Here is a 17,784-nt window from a genome sequence, read left to right as displayed (position 1 = left end):
GCTGAAGTCAGGACTGATTAAATATTTATACTCCTGACTGGGTGGAGCCACAACACGAGCATAACCAGGACCAAGCAGTTCACTTGATCAGCTGAACTTGCTCTCCATCAGACTGTGGTATGTAATATCTTCAAGGATGCATAGCAGCAACTTGCCATGCTCACTTTACCTGCCTCCCCATAACATCGACCACCAGAGGACACAAGCAGTAGTGTTGGACCATCATAACCTTCAAATTCCCCTCCCAAGTCACATGATCCTGACTTGGACATATGTTGCCATTCTTTCATTGTTGGCTCAAAATCCTGCCATTTCCAACCAAACCATATTGTGGGAGCACAAAAGGACTGGAATGGTTCAAGGCCCACCATCTTGGCAACAAGGGATGGGCAATAAATGTGATCTTTCCAGGGTCTCCCTCAAAAGAAAAAGCTGAATCCTTGGAGGGAAAACTCTTGCAACACACTAGGTAGGGTAATTTTGGGCAGGAAGCAGTAGAACTTGAACTTCCAAGTCGAGATTAAAGCGACCTAAGTCAGACTGCAAAAGGTGCCAATAATTGCTTTTGAGTGAAGCAAAATATAAACTTAAGCAGAAAATCTTTTGGGAAGAGTGAGGTTGAGACTTGATGACTTGGTTTATCCTCCCAAGTCCAAGTGTACGATTTTATTTAACGTGTCCTGGAAAACCGTTTTTGGCAGCAGCTCCTCTTCACCTAGTTTCTCGAGTGTGATGAACAATTGGCTGAACAGATTGGATTGTAGCCCAATTTGATTGATTGCACCAGCTTATCTTGGTGTCTTTCATGGAGATGCCACTCAATGTAGCATTGGGTTCCCTTTTCAATGCTGTATAAAGGGTCTGAAATTAACTGCTGCCCAGAAAACCACCTGGGATGCTGCAAGATTGAAGTTTATCTGGTAGATATTGGTAATTGTTATGCAAATGTATGGAAGTATTACTCCAATGCACAAGTCTTGAATGATTCATATGTGCCACTTCATTTTTCCACACCTTGTTCCTTAAACTCTGGACATGTGTAGGCTCAAACAAAATGTGGGCTGTGATGTAAATCCCTTCCCTCTGCTTCAATATCCAGTTTACAAGCATACACTTGGTAACTTTTTCTAACCTTGGTCCACCTGTACCAAATCTCCAGTTGAAAGGTTATTAAAATGCTATTTTTTGCAATTGGCACAGGATATTGGGCCTAAGTAACAACTCTAATTGTTGCCTAGTGATACATAAACTTGGATGAGGTATTAGCCTGTGTCTGTCTAAACCTATATCTCTTCCTTTTAGAGAAAAGTAGACAAATTGAAACTTGCCAATAATTGCTAATCTGTTCCTTGTGTACTGAATTAAATTGAAATTGAAATTTGCTGGCTTGTAAACCAAAACCTTTTTATGCAAAAGCTGGTTAAGGGAATCTTTCTGGTAGATGGCATAGTATTTAACACTACTGCCACCACACCACCATGCCTCTAGTTTCCATGTGCCAAGCACCACTGCTTGAGAATGCTCTGCCACTTCCAAAAATTGTTGTTTTAATCAGTAAATGAAAATTGAACTTTTTTGGTACCTTGTTGAATGGGTCTGTGTTGTGTTCCTGTAGCTGGAATGCTCGGAGGAGCTTGGTGATATTGTGAAGTCTGTGGACCCCACACTGGCACTGAGTGTCTACCTGAGGGCGAATGTCCCCAACAAGGTGATCCAGTGTTTTGCTGAAACCGGCCAGTTCCAGAAGATTGTGCTCTATGCTAAGAAAGTAAGTTGCATTTTTTTTAGCCATGTGATTAATGGTTTACTTGCTCCTAGAGATGGGACTATTGGGCCAAGTTCTCTCTCTTTAGAATGTTAAATCTGCTTTCAGGTTTTCCTCATTTGAGTAACTGCTCATTCATTGAGTTACTTGCCTGAATGTTTTGTTTAATCCATTCTCATGGCCCATTTGACTTCTTGCAGAATTCCTCAGTTGAGACTTCATTCAGTTCAAAGCCCTTTCTGGTCACCTTCTGTCCTAAACTGTTCTACAATAATTTTGCTGTTCAATTTAGAGCTGTGCATAATTTTTCAGTCGTGCTCCATAGGAATACAGCACCTAAATAGGAGCAGGAGTAGACCATACAATCCCCTCAAGCCTGCTCTGCCATTCAATAAGATCATGACTGACCTTTCCTACCCTATCCCCATGTTCCTTGATTCCCTTGGTGTCCCAAATACCAATCTAATTCTTGAATATACTCTGACTGAGCATTCACAGCTCTCTAGGGTAGATAATTCCAAAGATTCGCAACCTTCATGAGCAAAGAAATTTCTCATCTCTGGTCCTAAATGGCTGACCCCCTTAACCTGAGTGTGACCCCTAGTTCTAGACTCTCCAACTATGAGAAACAGCCTCTCTGCATCTACCCTGTCAAGAATTTGACATTTCAATGAGATCACCTTGTTGACTCCAGGTGTCTGTCTCTTCCCAGGAATCAATCTAGTGAACCTTTGGATCCTTTTTTGGGCAGCATATCCTTCCTAGGGTAAAGAGACCAATTGTACACTGTACTTAGTGTGGTGTTGCCAAAGCCCTATATAATTGCAGCAAGACTTCTTTACTTGTACTCCCAACCCCTTACAATACTGTACAAGGACCCCCAAATACCTCTGTACTAACAGTTTCTGTGCTCAACTTTAAAAAAAAAAAAAAAAAAAAAATAGGCTTTTCTATTCTTCCTACCAAAGTGGATAATTTCACATTTCCCCAATTATACTCCATCTGCCACCTTTTTGCCCACTCAAACAGTCTTATCCCTTTGCAGCCTCTACATCCTCCTTGTAGCTTACTTTCCTACCTATTATATTTCCAACAATGACTACACTTAGAAGTACTTCATTGGCTGGGAAGTGCTTTGGGACATCTGGTGGCTGTTAACGGTGCTATAGAAATGCAAGTCTTTCTAGCTTGGATACAACACTCAGTCCTCTGTCATTTGATGTAGATTATAAATAGCTGAGGCCCAAGCACTGATCCTTGTGGCATCCCACTAGTTACAACCTGCCAACTGGAAAATGACCAGTTTATTCCTACACTTTTTTTTTGTTGATTCACCAATCCTCAATCCAAGCTAATCAATTGCCCTCAATCCCATGAGCCCTAATCTTGTACAACAACCTCTTGTGGAACCTTATCGAATGCCTTTTGAAAATCATCATGTGCAAATCACACACAATTCAATGTCTGGATTGTAAGGGATCAGCGTCATGGTAGGTATAATGTCTTAGGAAGGTTAACTTGCAAAACTTGAATGTTGCACGTTCCCATTTAAATGGGATAAATCTGGCTTTGGTTGTGATTGAGATTGTCCAAATTATTCTGTTTTAGCACTGATGGCCTTTGCATTCAAAGCCCTGCAGATCATTGAATTTTGCCACAAATTACCTTGCTTAAATTGAGAAATCCTTCTGCAATCTTCATTGAGCTGTAGCAATATGGAATGTCTTTTTTGTAGGTATTCAGAATCTGCATTAAAGGAAATTTAGGACTGATTCAGCTAGATGGAAGGTATTGAATTCCTGAGGGTGTAGGAATGATTGTATCCATGTAATACTAGATTTATTGCTCCATTTTATGGTTTGTCTTGTTCAGGTTGGTTACTCTCCAGATTGGATCTTTCTGCTGAGGAATGTGATGAGGGTTGGGCCTGATCAGGGACTTCAGTTTGCTCAGATGTTGGTTCAGGATGAAGAGCCTCTTGCAGATATCACCCAGGTAAGAAAACTCTTAATTTAAGAGTACTAAAAAAAACTTGCATAATAGCAGAAATAAATCTTTAATTGAAAATACAAACTGAAACCACTTATTCAGTTAATTACAACTTATAATGGTAGGAGTAACGGGACAGGAATGAATGGCCGGCCTTGTAATGCTGAAACGCTTGCTTTTGAAAACTAATTAACTCAAAACATCTGCTAGACTGTTTGTTTTCTTCAAAGTTCCATGTTTAATCAGTACTGATTTATACACTTCTTCCTCCCTCCTCTCTTTTCCCCCCCCCCCCCCCAAAAAAAAATTCCATTGTGTTTAACTCATCGCCCACTTTAAATCTTTCCTGGTATACTATGTGCAGGGAAGAAAACTCTTCAGTGACTGGGCACTGCAGGATGTTCATTGTATAATTGAACAATGGAATACTGGCCTGACCTAGTTCGTGTTGAGATTTGTGAACCTCAGATTATTTTTAGTGACAACCCTCAAAGGGGGTACTTGGAGTACTGATTTTATGCTTGGTGACACTGGGGGGGAAACCCAGTGCTGCCTCTACCAGTCCAAGAAAGTGGGTACATCTGGCCAGAAAGGCCCCAGCTTCAGTCCCTGATTGAGTTGCATCACTAGCTGGAGTGGGGGGTCACAGTTGGTATCCATCTTGGAAAAGCGATGGCAGTGAGCAAGGATTGTCACACTGGATTGCTGTCTGGTACTCTTGCTGGAAATTGCATGTACATTTACTTGTGCTGCACTTGAATAGAAGTCTGTGTAGTACTTAGATTTTGATTTTGTGTAAATGCAGCTTTGAAAATATGAACTTTAAAATCAACAAAACCAGAAGGAAGATGAGAATTTTAATGCAGCAAGTTATGATCTGGAATGTGCAGCCTGTAAGGGTGATGGAAGCAGATTAAATAGTAACTTTCAAAGGGGTATTGGGTATATACTTAAAGGAAAAATTTGCAGGGAGTGGTAGAAAGAGCTGGCATGATGGGCTGAATGGCAGCCTTCTATGTATTGAGTTTGTCTGGTGTTTCCACAGGCTGCCCACAAACTTTTCTGAACTTGCATGAATGGTCCTCCTTTGGATAAGGGGCTTCTCGTGCCTATTAAATACCTCTGAGCCCCCCAACTGTGGGAAATTTGTATGACATTTTAATGTTTTCAGAAATGGTGGAGTTGGGCAGAGCTGATTATTGGCCCAAGAAGCGCATCCCTTTTCTGGTAAAATTGCCTGCTCTTAGAGTTTGACTTTTGCAATGCATGGAAATGATTGCAAGCAAGAGGGATAAATAACCCTACTTTTTATTTTGTATCCACTCACTAGTGAAGAATTTTGACAAGTATGGAAAGTGTTTCATTCTTCACTAACATTCCACATCTAGAGTGCAAGTTTTTTGTCTAAGCCACTGAATTTCCTTCAACTGTTATGATCTTGTTGCAGATTGTCGATGTGTTCATGGAATACAACCTGATCCAGCAGTGCACTTCCTTCTTGCTGGATGCCCTCAAGAATAACCGTCCATCTGAAGGCCCCCTGCAAACTCGCCTCTTGGAAATGAACCTCATGCATGCTCCTCAGGTACAAGTTGTTTCAGTACAAGAAAAGTGAAGCTGTTGGTGTGACCTTGCAGGTTGTAGAGGCAAAAGTGTAGAACAAACTAACCATGAACAGTTCTATACTCTGGGGTGGAAGTGGTGATAATTGGATGTTGCATTCACTTCCCTGCCAAATATTTGGACAGTGATCCTGCTGAGTGGGTTTAATTACACTTTTGCAGTGTCTGACCCAGTTGTAATAGAAGGGCTGTCTGATTCTTTTTCATTTAAGTAGCAGTCCCTAAAATCCAGGAGAAACCTCTTTACACATTCTGTGTAAAATCAACTACTGCAAGCAGAGTAGTTGAGATGAATAGCATAGACTAATTTAAGGGAAGCTAGATAAACATGAAGCAATAGGATGTGCTAGAAGGGTGGGAGAAGGCTTGCGTGAAGCATAACCACCAGTATGGACTTTTGGACCAAATGGCCTGTGCTGTACATTCTACAATATAAATTACCTTGTTACCCTGGGGAATATTGCTTGCTAAATCAATATCCCATCCCCCTTAGGTTGAAGTTTGAATGCTATATTTGCTTAGTTTTACCCCATTTTAAGAGTTCCCCTTCAAATTCTAATCTACCCAGGTTTGTTCTTTAACTCTACTAGCAGCTGGTGTATTGTTGCTTCATTAATGCCTTTCCAGCTAGTAGGAGCTACTGCAGTAATGCATCTTCCATATGGTTGGCATTTCTACCCCCTCTGGTGGCTGCATGGATGACTTGCATTTCACTTTTTTGGGTTGTTGCATTGCACAACATAATCCAGTTACTTGTTCTTTGGGTAGTCGGCTGACTTAAATATTCAGCAAGAGTGGACTATAGTGATTGCTGTGTTCAATATACTCTTGCGTTTCTTCCCCTTCCAAGGCTCCTGCACTTTGTATCCTTTGACTCAGAATCACAGGTGCCCTGCTGCTGCTCATCTGTGATGCTGATTATTTGCTAGTAGGAGTTGGCACTACCCAGGTGATTGCACCTTCAGATCACACTCTCCACTATTGAAGAAATCCTTGACATTTACTTGACCTACTTTTTAGCATAAAGCTAGAGGATTCATTTGTATGCTAGTACAGTGCTTTGAAGTGTCTTCCTCTCGTCAATATGGCTTTCTTTTCAATTGGAGCTCATGCCCCCCAAAATACCATACTTTAGCAATTTATATTTTAATAAATAGCACTTGTCTTTGGTTGTAGACAGACTATTCTAACAATTTATTAATGAGCATCACTTGTCTCGGTTTGCAGGTTGCCGATGCTATTCTTGGTAACCAGATGTTCACTCACTATGACCGTGCGCACATCGCTCAGCTTTGTGAGAAAGCTGGATTGCTGCAAAGAGCCCTGGAACATTATACAGACCTGTATGACATTAAGCGTGCTGTTGTGCACACCCACCTCCTCAATCCTGAGGTCAGTAACTACATAGATTTTATCCAGTGGTGGGGGGTGCAGCAGTGGTAGTTTTAAGTAATATAACGTTCCTTAATTGGAGGCTGCTTTAGATTTAAAATACTAAATGTCATGTCTGTTTCAGAAAGCCAAGTAAATATTTGCATTTTAAATTTGCTTTAGATCTACAATTGTAAACCTTGATCATTCTCCCACAGTGGCTCGTTAATTACTTCGGCTCCCTGTCCGTTGAGGATTCTGTTGAATGTCTGCGTGCCATGCTGTCTGCTAACATCCGTCAGAATCTGCAGATCTGTGTGCAAGTTGCCTCCAAATACCATGAACAACTTGGCACCCAGCAACTGATCGAACTATTTGAGTCTTTCAAGAGCTTTGAAGGTAGATGCTTGACTTGTATAGAATTTCATGTAACTTCTACTTGGGTGGTAATTTAAGCCATGGGTAATTCATAGCTAATTGACAGGAATTGAATGGAAGAGTGGGCAATTGTACATGCTGCTTTCATCACCACCTGCATATTTTCTGCAGGTGACTGAATTGTACTGTTGCCAGCATGTCTTGAGCAGTTTGCCTGACTAGGCCTTTTTTGTGCCAAAACAGTGAATCAGTAGCTATTGAGTGGTAAATATCACCACCTATGCAATTATTATCTGAATTCCTACTATTTGCTCTTTTAGGTAGTAATCCCTGGGATAATTGTGCACAGGAACTCCTAGCTTAGTAGCAATTGGTGCCCCAGCTTCAATCTGCTAACCTGGTCCACATTACTTTATATTGCCACTTCTAAAAGACTAAGCCCCTGCTAGGATGTAACTGCCCCCCCCCCCCCCCCTGCTTTTCCAGGCTCCAAGCACAGGGTCAACTTGCAGTTCTACTGCTTGCTTTTTGCAACCCAGCCTTCATGTGCTTGTGTGCAATCTGACTGCTTGTACAGCATTTTTAAATAAGTCGCTACTTCCTCAAGCTTAACCTGAAGTCTTAATCTCTGGCCTTTTGGTACAGACACCATAGCCTTCCCTGGTCACTCTGGCTCAATTTATTTGCAGCCTTGGCCTCCTGACTGAAATTGAAACCCATATCCTATCCATCATTGACTACTTACTTTCCAACATTGCTAGCCTTTTACTGTAACAATTGTGTACCTTTTTTGATACCTAGATTATTCAAAAATGCCCTCCTTTGAGCTCTTGCATAAGTATTATCCAAAACTTTGCTACAGGTCCTCTCCAGCATCCTTGTCCTTGCTGACCTATGTTAGCTTTGTCTAAATTCTAAACCCTTGCCCCCTCTTATAAATTGCTGCATTTTCATCTGAAATCTCCAAGCTCTAATTCCTCTCTTAAAAATACTTTGTTCCTGAGTCTGCCCCTCTGCATCCTTCTGCGCCCTTTCATGCCACCATTGATGGCAGAAAAATTTATTTTTTAATCTTGTTTCTTTAAACTTCTCATCTCTAACTTTTTTTTTAAAAACCTCAATCTCTTCTACCAAGCTTTGTCATCCTATCTTAATTGACTTGGTCTGTTACCAAGTAGAGTCATGGGCTACTAGGTAACTAGGATGAATCTTGACTTGGAAAAAATGTTGGGCTTTTCTTGTCCATTGAGTGTTCTTGGGTCAAATTGGATGGCAAACAAAAGCAGCGTATCGATGGCTACCTTGACGAACAAAATTCCCTGCTTATCTCTTTGTAACATGTACTTTGCTTTATTTGTAAGGTCTGTTCTACTTTTTGGGCTCCATTGTAAACTTCAGTCAAGATCCAGAAGTTCACTTCAAGTACATTCAGGCTGCCTGCAAAACTGGGCAGATCAAAGAGGTGGAGCGAATCTGTCGTGAGAGCAACTGCTATGACCCAGAACGTGTGAAGAACTTCCTTAAGGTAAAAACAATTTGAAAACTTCATGGCTTTATTTCTTTGACGTGTACACAGTATATGCAAGAGAGCAAAGTAATTTATAAACTGTTTAAATAATGCTGTGTAAAAACTGGCTACTTTGGTCTGGCAAGTCTTTTTTTGCATGACTGCATAAAGAATTTCTATTGGTGCCTGAATTGCAAAATCCAAGTGAGTAACCATAGCAATCTGTCCCAAGATTGCCACCTTCCCTTAAGGAAGCTGTTGTCTTGTCTTGATCATGCCATAGGAACTGAAGTGCATTTTCTTAGTGTTTATCTATTGGCTATTTGCACAAACTCATGTGTAATTTTTTTATCACTCCTTTCTGATACTGTTCTGTGCAGGGTCATCTAGGGTACAAAGGGCTCCATGTTCAGTACACTACAGTATTTGATTGTCCTCAATCGGATTCTAGCCCCAAGTTCTCATTGAAATGTGTAAAATTCTAACTGGACTAGATGCAGGAAAGCTGTTCCTGATGACGGGAGTCTAGAACCAGGGGTCACAGTCTAAGGATAAGGGGTAAGCCATTTAGGACTGAGGAGGAATTTCTTCAGAGTGGTGAACCTGTGGAATTCTCTACCACAGAAGACAGTTGAGGCCAATTCATTTAAATATTTTCAAGAAGGAGTTAGATATATTTCTTAAGGCGAAGGGGATCAAGGGATATGGGGAGAAAGCAGGGACAGGTACTGAATTTGGATGATCAGCCATGATCGCATTGAATGGCGGCACAGGTTCGAGGGGCCGACTGGCCTACTCCTAGCTTCTATGTTAGCACCCCATACCTGTCCAAGTTTTGGGCTTCTCTCTGGGATTTGAATGTTTGACTGTGAATCCAGCTTGGTTATTGAGCAATTTCAAGCTTCCAAATCTGTTTAATCACCTTTTCTCAATTTACTGTTGTCCTGCCATAAGCACATGTTGCATTTCTAAAAGCTTTGTGACTTGTAATGGCAGTGAGCTGTTTTTGTATTCTATCTTTCACATCAAGACCTTGACTACAAGCTGCTCATTCTAAACAAGGGATCTAATAACTGAAGCACCTGAACCTTAAATTGAAGCTAGTCTTGAAAATATGCATATCTTGATTAGAGGGTCCACACTAAACTTAACCATTATTTTCACAATATAGCTGACAGTGACTTAGTATGTGTACTTATGCATGCTTCAGATTTGTAGTTGCCAAACTGCTAGTATATGATCAAATGTAGTTGCTGTTTTTGTTTGGTTTTATTAAGAACTAATTTGCTACTTTATTATGTACTTGCATTAAGCATAAATCTACAGAAAGTTGAAGTTACTGAGCCTGAAGTGGCTACAAAAGTAAATAGCCTTTAAAGAAACACTTAACCTAATAGCTGCTTTCTCGACTGTAGTCTAATGACCCTTAAAGCTTCATGCAATAATCTAGAACCGATTAAACTGGGTTTGCAGAATTGAGAGGTGTTTGTTCAGTTATTAGTGCTAAATTTTGAGCTGTAGTTTGATAACCATGTTAAACTTATTCCACTGCTTGTCAGTTTGTATAATGTTGCATTGAGTGACCAGCTCCTGATGGAAGCTATTATCTTTTGTGCTGTTCCTTGTGTCTGGAATGGGCAGGACATGTACCAGGTAAATGTTGCAGCGCAGGCTGCCGCCTTTCTCCCTACCTTATTTACAGCAGACTGTATTCCTTCTGTATTTGTGCAGGATAGTGCTCTTGGATGTGGAGACATTGATGGCAGAATATCCATTGTAAAGCTGGCTAAAATATGGATTTACAGAAGGTTGTCTTCATGTTTTCTAGAATATCTTGTTTAATGCTAATCTAATTTTCCAGTAGGATATATTTAAACAAACCATGACACCACTACTTTGCAGTATTTCCAAAGTTTAACAACTGCTCATCGATCATAAAATGGATTCAAATAATGCAGGGCAAGATGTCCAGTTTAGTTGCATTGTTTTGACTGAGCTGAATAATGAAAGTGCTGGTGAGCTGACCTGCTTAGAGTTCCTTGCCATTGGGTCACAAGCTTGACTCTGATTTTTGCAAAAAATTAGATGTTTGACTTTAAGCTGTAAGCAAAGGTGTTTGGAGGAAACCATTGTAAACTAAATAGAATATTGACTGCTTAACAGCCATCAATGTGAACAAATCACACTTGTATATCTGTAAAACAAACTAGACATTATGCACATTAAGGTTTCCTGACACTAAGCTAGCACTGCAGTTTTGCAGCTTCATCTATCATTAATTCTGCTCTTTTTTTAAAAAGGAGCAAAATCCAACTAGGGACATCTGGCTGGCACAGAAACAAACCAGCTCAAAGATTCAGGAGGAAAGCCACCTTGTCAGTTACTACAGTAATGTTAAAATGCAAGTTTGAATCAATCTTTTGATCTAGTACTTTAAGTGAAAACTAAAATATAAGTGTAAGCAACTGTTGAGTTTGCTGAAGCACAATTTTGAGGCTTTTCTCTGTTCTCTATACTGGAGGCCAGTGAACATGGTTCTCCCCCCCTGTTGGACTGCCTGTAAGCCTAGTAACTAGTGAATGGATGGCTTCTTGGTTCACATTGAAAATTCAGTATCTGGCTTTGGGCTATATTCATGCTACACATTGCATGTCAAGATGGAGGAAAGAGGGTTAAATTACTTAATCCTTCTTCCATAAATTGAGTCTCATCTGCCTCCAGTTTCTTGTCTCTAGCCAGAGCATAAGTACACACTAAACTTTCAGCAACTGCTCTCTTGAGCTTCTTGCCTAGTCGTCTACCAGATTTGGTGATTGCCATTTTTCTTGAGCAGTGATGGTGAGCACTTGCTGCCAGAGGTCATGGATAAGACTAGACATGCAAGTGTGGGAATTGTAGATGTGAAATGTATCCTTGCACAGCTAGCATGCTGAGGGAAGGGGAGAAAGAACCAATTCTAATTGGTTCTATTAAACCACTTAACAACATTTAGGATTTAATGGGAAAAATGAATTCTGATGTACAACACTTGGCATTAGTCAGACTCAATACACCAATGGGTGAGTGCATGTGAATTTGCTTACAAATGTATGAACTTTAAAACTGATTAAAATCCCATATAAATTAATATAGCAATGTCTGCATCTCAATCCCAGAGTGCTATTCCTGCAGTAACTGCTAGCTTCTTGAATACCATCACTACTGTAGATGTAGGGTTGTTATCTCAATGCTGTTGTGTTGTGCTCCTAATTGGGGAGGTGAGGTGCCACAAAAACCCTGTATGATCAGTATTGGTGAAACATTTTTGGGAGTTCTGGATTAGTATTGAAGATTGAGATTCAAATTTGTAACCCCAGCGTTACATCAACCTTAAATTTTCAGTTAAATCTACAGACTTGGTACAGGGGGTCTCTAAGCCCCCCATGTTTCAAGTAGAATCCAAGTTTATAATGTTGAGATGCCCTTACTCAACTGAAGCAATACTTGTGCCATGTCCTTTTTTTTGGTATGTTGCATAGATAGCTTGAAAGATTAAGCATTTGGCTTGTGATAATTCAAACCAATTTGTTTCTAGGCCGAGTAGACAGTTCTACAATGCTCCAGTGTCTGTCCCATTCCTCAGTCATGTATGCTTATTCTGTGCACACTTAAAGAACATAGGTGAAAATTCAGCCCTGTTTGGTGTATAAGCTGCCAAAGCTCAGTAAAATCCATTTGGACTGCAAGAAAGCTTGCATTTATGTAGCCTCTTATTGCATCCCAAAGCATTTGCACTTTGAGCAATTTGAGTCATTTCTGCAGATGCACACAGCAAGAGATTAGTGACTAGTTGATTTGTTGGCTGGGAGAGCTCTCTACTATTCAAATATTTTTGGGTCTTTTTCACATCCATCTGAACAAGACTGGTGTGAAATATAGATTTGAGCTTAAGGTAAAATGATCACTTCTGTGAAAGGTCAAATACAGATCTACAGTATAAACCTGTATCTCCTCTATTCCCCATATGCATTTCTTTAGAGCTGAAATATCCTTTGCTGTAGATGCACCTAAAGACATGGCCACTTTTGCTGCAGTTTTTACTTGATACTTTTCTTCATCAAATGTACTGATTTACTAAGTGATCAATAATCCATTCAAGGATTTACAAGAGTGTATTTGTTAGAATTTGACTACGTTCTCTCATTTTTCCTTTCGTGATAAAAGCAGCAGCATTTCTGCACCATGCTAAAAGAAAATGTAGATTTAAAATATCGTGCTTTAGTTCTGCTGTCAAAAGGGGCGGTTCAGAGCATTTGTCATTGAAGGAGATTGGTGAATGTGTTCGTGATGCTTTACGTTAGGGCCCTGAAGCTACCGATTTTAAAATTGTTTTGTTTTTGTAGGAAGCCAAACTGACTGACCAGCTGCCTCTGATTATTGTTTGCGATCGCTTTGACTTTGTGCATGATCTGGTGTTGTATCTGTACCGCAACAATCTGCAGAAGTACATTGAGATCTATGTTCAGAAGGTGAGTGAATTGTGCATGGAGGGGAAAATGCTTGTGCTGTTAATTTGTTGAGTTGTAACTTGGTCTAACTTAGTCAGATGGTTATTACACTTCTAGCAGGGGGTGGGGTGGGGGCAGAATTGTTCTTTAGCCCACAAGCTAAACTCTGCCTTAATTCACTTAAGGTTTGAGCAGTTTTACCACATTTCCATTCTCAAATTATTCACTTGCTTTTAATTGTAAAAGGGTCTGTTGGGACAAGAATGTAACTCTTGTGCTTTGTGTAGGTGAACCCAAGTCGTTTGCCAGTAGTGGTCGGAGGGCTCCTTGATGTAGATTGTTCCGAAGATGTCATTAAGAATCTAATCCTTGTTGTACGTGGACAATTCTCCACTGATGAGCTGGTTGCTGAAGTAGAGAAGAGAAACAGGTATGACATCAAACCCATTCTACTCGGTGAATTTATCTTAATGTGAGGCCATCTTTATCAACTTGGCCTAGCTGGTTTGGTGACTATTTGAATATTGCCGTTTCATAAATTTGTAGACTGTGTATAAAAATTAGTAAATAGTAGTAACATTAATGGCTTTCTCCATTTCAACTGGGCCACTAAAGGAATTAGTCAGCCGATGGCACTTCTGTGGACTGAAATGTCAGTTCCCTTGAGCCTCTGACTTGATGTAACTTCTGCTTAGTGCTCTGACTAGGCATATCTCCACTGCCCATCAATCCCTGGATGAGCAAGTAGGTCCTTGCATTTTGAAATTCAGTTGTGCCAGAATGGTTTGTTTGCTTAGAGACCTTATCAAACACCATCCCTAACCAAGAAGTCTGACAGTTGACCAGCTAACACCTCTGGTTCTGTTCTGAAATCTAGTTGCTTGGAGGCATCTGAAAAGGATTGGCACTTCCTGCCTTCTCTCCCCACCGCTGCCCTTCCAGAGAATTTGTGCTAACCTACTACACAACTGATCCATTTTTTTAATTCAATTTTTGGAGTGAGTCAAACAGGCCTCCTGCCTTTTTATGTAGTGCTGAATGATGTGGCTTGAATGCATTGGCCACAGGTTTCTAAACTTCCAAATACTTTGTTTGCAGGCTTAAGTTGCTGCTGCCTTGGCTGGAATCTCGAATTCATGAAGGCTGTGAGGAACCTGCCACCCACAATGCACTTGCAAAAATTTACATTGACAGCAACAACAACCCTGAGCGCTTCCTCCGGGAGAATCCATATTATGATAGCCGCGTGGTTGGCAAATACTGCGAGAAGAGAGACCCCCATCTGGCTTGTGTGGCCTATGAGCGTGGCCAGTGTGACCTGGAGCTCATCAATGTGAGTGAAAGGGAAGGTGCTTTGGGTTAATGTATAAAAAAAGAAATGCAGGTTAAGCTGAGTTTGATGCACTTGTCTAGCTCAAACATATTGGTTCTTCACAAATGGCCAGATTCTCCACCCATAAGTGGAATATCTAGCCAGAAGCAATTACTTTTGAAATACAGTATGTAGGCAAATGTGGCAGCCATTTTGTGCACAGCAAAAGCTCACTTAAAAGCAGTGCAAAAAAAATTAGTCACTTGATTTTTGGTTGAATGTTGACCAGGCTCTGCTCTGTGCCATGGAATTGTTAAATGTCCTCCTGAAATAGTAGCTGACAATGTAGCCCTACCTCAGTACTGTACTGGAAGGTCTGCCTAGATTTACACAGGAGACTTGTAACTACTTTTTTGAAGTAAGAGTGCAACCATTTGAACTAACCAGTTTAAATGGTCACAGTATAAATCTGACTGAGTACTGTAATACTTAAATATTGCCTAGATAGTTGTATTTTAGCTTTTGTATACTTTGATCATTTGAAAATTGAGTCTGTTAAATAAAGGTTAAGAGGTCTGGGTTTAATTTATTTTTAAAAACTTGCTGTGAAATTTTGTCCTTAAGCCACTTTTCTTCTAATGCAGGTGTGCAATGAGAACTCGCTGTTCAAGAGCCTGTCTCGTTACCTAGTCCGCCGGAAAGACCCTGAGCTCTGGGCAAATGTCCTGCAGGAGACCAACCCTTACAGGAGACCCCTTATTGACCAGGCAAGAACCACTTGATTACATGGCATTCTAGAATTCAAGTATGAAGTTGTGTATTTGCAGAGTAGTTTCATACATTTGGCTGCAATGTAAAAGCTTAATTATGGCCTGGTTCTACTGACATTGTTCTGAGTGGCAAACTCAGAGCTACAACCTGAAATTTCATCATCCACAATAATGGAAGGTTACTCACCAATCTGTTAGTGAGCTGTCATTTAGGAAGGTTGTGAAAACCTGAATCTTTTAGCAACATTAATGGTTCACTGTGTTGGGGGTGATCAATTATGGGGAGAAGGGGAGGAGAAAGAAAAGGAGGAATTGGGATTGTGATGGTTCATTGTCTTCATACGACAGCAGCTTAACTTCAGTATTAAGTTTCCACTGAAGTTCCCAAAGCGCAAGTCTTGCGCAGCTAGTGACAATCGTAGTGTAAACTTGCTGGATCTATTTAAGGCCATTAGTGTATAAGACCTGGGGTGGCCTTGGTAACTTAAAATTTGGATTGGGAATTATTGGCTCCAAAACCATACTGATGCCTTTTTAGAATCTTACACCTGAGGGTAGAGCACATAACTGAAATCACAAGCAACGAAGTGACCAGTTTGAAGTTCCATGTCTTCAAAAATGTGCTACAGCATTGTTTAAGGTGTCTTGAATGTTGAGGACCATGGTGCAGGACATGACAGCTGGAGAGTAAATGGGGTAGTAATAGTTGGGCAAAGCCAAGAATGTGACCTAAAACTGAGGTGGGATTATTTTTTCCATTGTTTAAGGGTTCTATAATGTGTATGCAAAAGAGTAGTATGCAATATTTTACACTGCTCTTAAATGCAGTAACAAACTGCAGATTCCATATTTTTATAGGTGCTAAATATTGACTGGCTTCCTTGGCCCTTGTGTGCAAAACGCACCAATTGCTCTTGAAAGGTGCAGGAGGAACTATGCAATTGGTGGTGCACTGTTTAAACTCACTGTACTTTTAACTACCCATTCACCATTTCCTTTTCCTGAATAAAACTGTTCCACTTTTTTTTAAAAGATTGGGCCTACACTCAGGCTTTCTATACTACACATGCCCGGGTCTCTAGAAGGTTGGTCTATATCCAGCTGAGTGTAGCAGCATAAGAATTATCAGTTTTTTATTCCCTCACTAGAGAAGCACCTGATCTTGGTTTGACTGTGGGTAACTAGTTTCAAGTCAATATCATACAATCCTGACTAGAGGTACCAAATGTTTTGAGCTTTCCATGTTGATCTGCATAAAATGGGTGTTCTTTAATAGATTTTTGGAAATCTGACTTGGGTATAATGTAGTTCACTGTTCTCAAATGGCTTTTTTTCAGGTTGTACAAACTGCTCTGTCAGAAACTCAGGATCCTGAGGAGGTTTCGGTTACTGTAAAGGCTTTCATGACTGCTGACCTTCCAAATGAATTAATTGAACTGTTGGAAAAAATTGTCCTGGACAATTCTGTCTTCAGTGAGCACAGGTAGAACAAATCAGTGAAGTTTATCTTTCAACATGGGTGTAAAACTCTTCAAATGTCAAACTAAAATAATGACTGCTTCACATTGTTACAGCCTGCAGTCCAGTTGCTATTGTGATGTGGTATTGGAAGTTGTAACTTGGTCTGCTGAAGTTACTAGTCTATCCACTAGGATCCATGACCCTATTTATTTAAAAGGGTGCCACTAATATCAAGTTTTGCAACAATGACCCCTTGCTGGGGCTGCATTTAAATACTGGGGGGGGGGCAGCTCTTTGACCCTGTCAAGGTTCACTCCACAATCTCGCCCTGGGCCCTAATTCTGCTTTAGTCTAGTGTGCTCTGGCTGTCAGGCCATGGAGGCAGGAGATATGGGAACTCCTGGTATTGGGAGCCCTACCACCTTGTGCCAATAGAATTGTTCAGGGCAGGCAGAAGCTGCATCCCCCAGCAAGCCTGTTAGAACCCAAATATGCAGAGTCCTGGCAGTTGGTGTCTGAAGGGTGCTGGATCTTTGGTTGCCTTGTGAATTCAGAATAAAAACAAAGTGATGGACTTGCAGAAGAAACATTTTCCTGTTGCTGGAATTATTACCCAGTTAATTTGTACTTCAATAGAATTGGGGTTTATAATTTTCTGCTAATGTACATAATTCTGTTTATGGGTCACCCAAGTCCCAGAATGTATCTGGCTACATTCCTGCCTTTCCTGTTTCTCCTTTTTCATTCACTGGCTGTTCAGGGTCCATTATGAATCCTCAGTAGGATGAGACGCAGCAAAAAAATTGGTGCCTATAGAACCATATCTTGGCAACCCTTCCTTTTGGTAAACAAAAGCACAATTCTAATTGTCTTGTCTAGCATTATAAATACAAAATGTACAGAAATCCTGTGACTTCCCTCTCCAACCCAGGAATCTGCAGAACCTGCTGATCCTCACTGCTATCAAAGCTGACCGTACTCGTGTGATGGAGTACATCAATCGTCTGGACAACTATGATGCCCCTGACATTGCCAACATTGCCATCAGTAATGAGCTCTTTGAAGAGGCATTTGCCATCTTCAGAAAATTTGATGTGAACACATCTGCAGTGCAGGTCAGAT

General features: G+C 40.6%; 1 protein-coding gene across 2 annotated transcripts in view; it reads left to right on the top strand.

The window, feature by feature from the left end:
- LOC147102304 (clathrin heavy chain 1) overlaps positions 1 to 17,784 on the top strand; it is an 89,027-nt gene that overhangs the window by 52,540 nt on the left and 18,703 nt on the right. For both annotated transcript variants that reach the window (XM_085964718.1, XM_085964717.1), the window contains exons 10-21: positions 1,616 to 1,768; positions 3,638 to 3,760; positions 5,202 to 5,339; positions 6,604 to 6,768; positions 6,966 to 7,146; positions 8,487 to 8,650; positions 13,015 to 13,140; positions 13,407 to 13,549; positions 14,218 to 14,452; positions 15,076 to 15,198; positions 16,539 to 16,684; positions 17,594 to 17,777. In XM_085964718.1, coding sequence (XP_085820844.1) covers positions 1,616 to 1,768; positions 3,638 to 3,760; positions 5,202 to 5,339; positions 6,604 to 6,768; positions 6,966 to 7,146; positions 8,487 to 8,650; positions 13,015 to 13,140; positions 13,407 to 13,549; positions 14,218 to 14,452; positions 15,076 to 15,198; positions 16,539 to 16,684; positions 17,594 to 17,777 — 1,881 coding nt within the window. The remainder of the gene's footprint in view (positions 1 to 1,615; positions 1,769 to 3,637; positions 3,761 to 5,201; positions 5,340 to 6,603; positions 6,769 to 6,965; positions 7,147 to 8,486; positions 8,651 to 13,014; positions 13,141 to 13,406; positions 13,550 to 14,217; positions 14,453 to 15,075; positions 15,199 to 16,538; positions 16,685 to 17,593; positions 17,778 to 17,784) is intronic.

Source organism: Somniosus microcephalus, chromosome 22, assembly GCF_052327205.1.
Source record: "Somniosus microcephalus isolate GS21.2 chromosome 22, FLI_Smic_1.0, whole genome shotgun sequence".
NCBI lineage: Eukaryota > Metazoa > Chordata > Chondrichthyes > Squaliformes > Somniosidae > Somniosus > Somniosus microcephalus.
The sequence above is the reverse complement of the archived record's forward strand: the minus strand, read 5'-3'. Positions and strand labels throughout refer to the sequence as shown.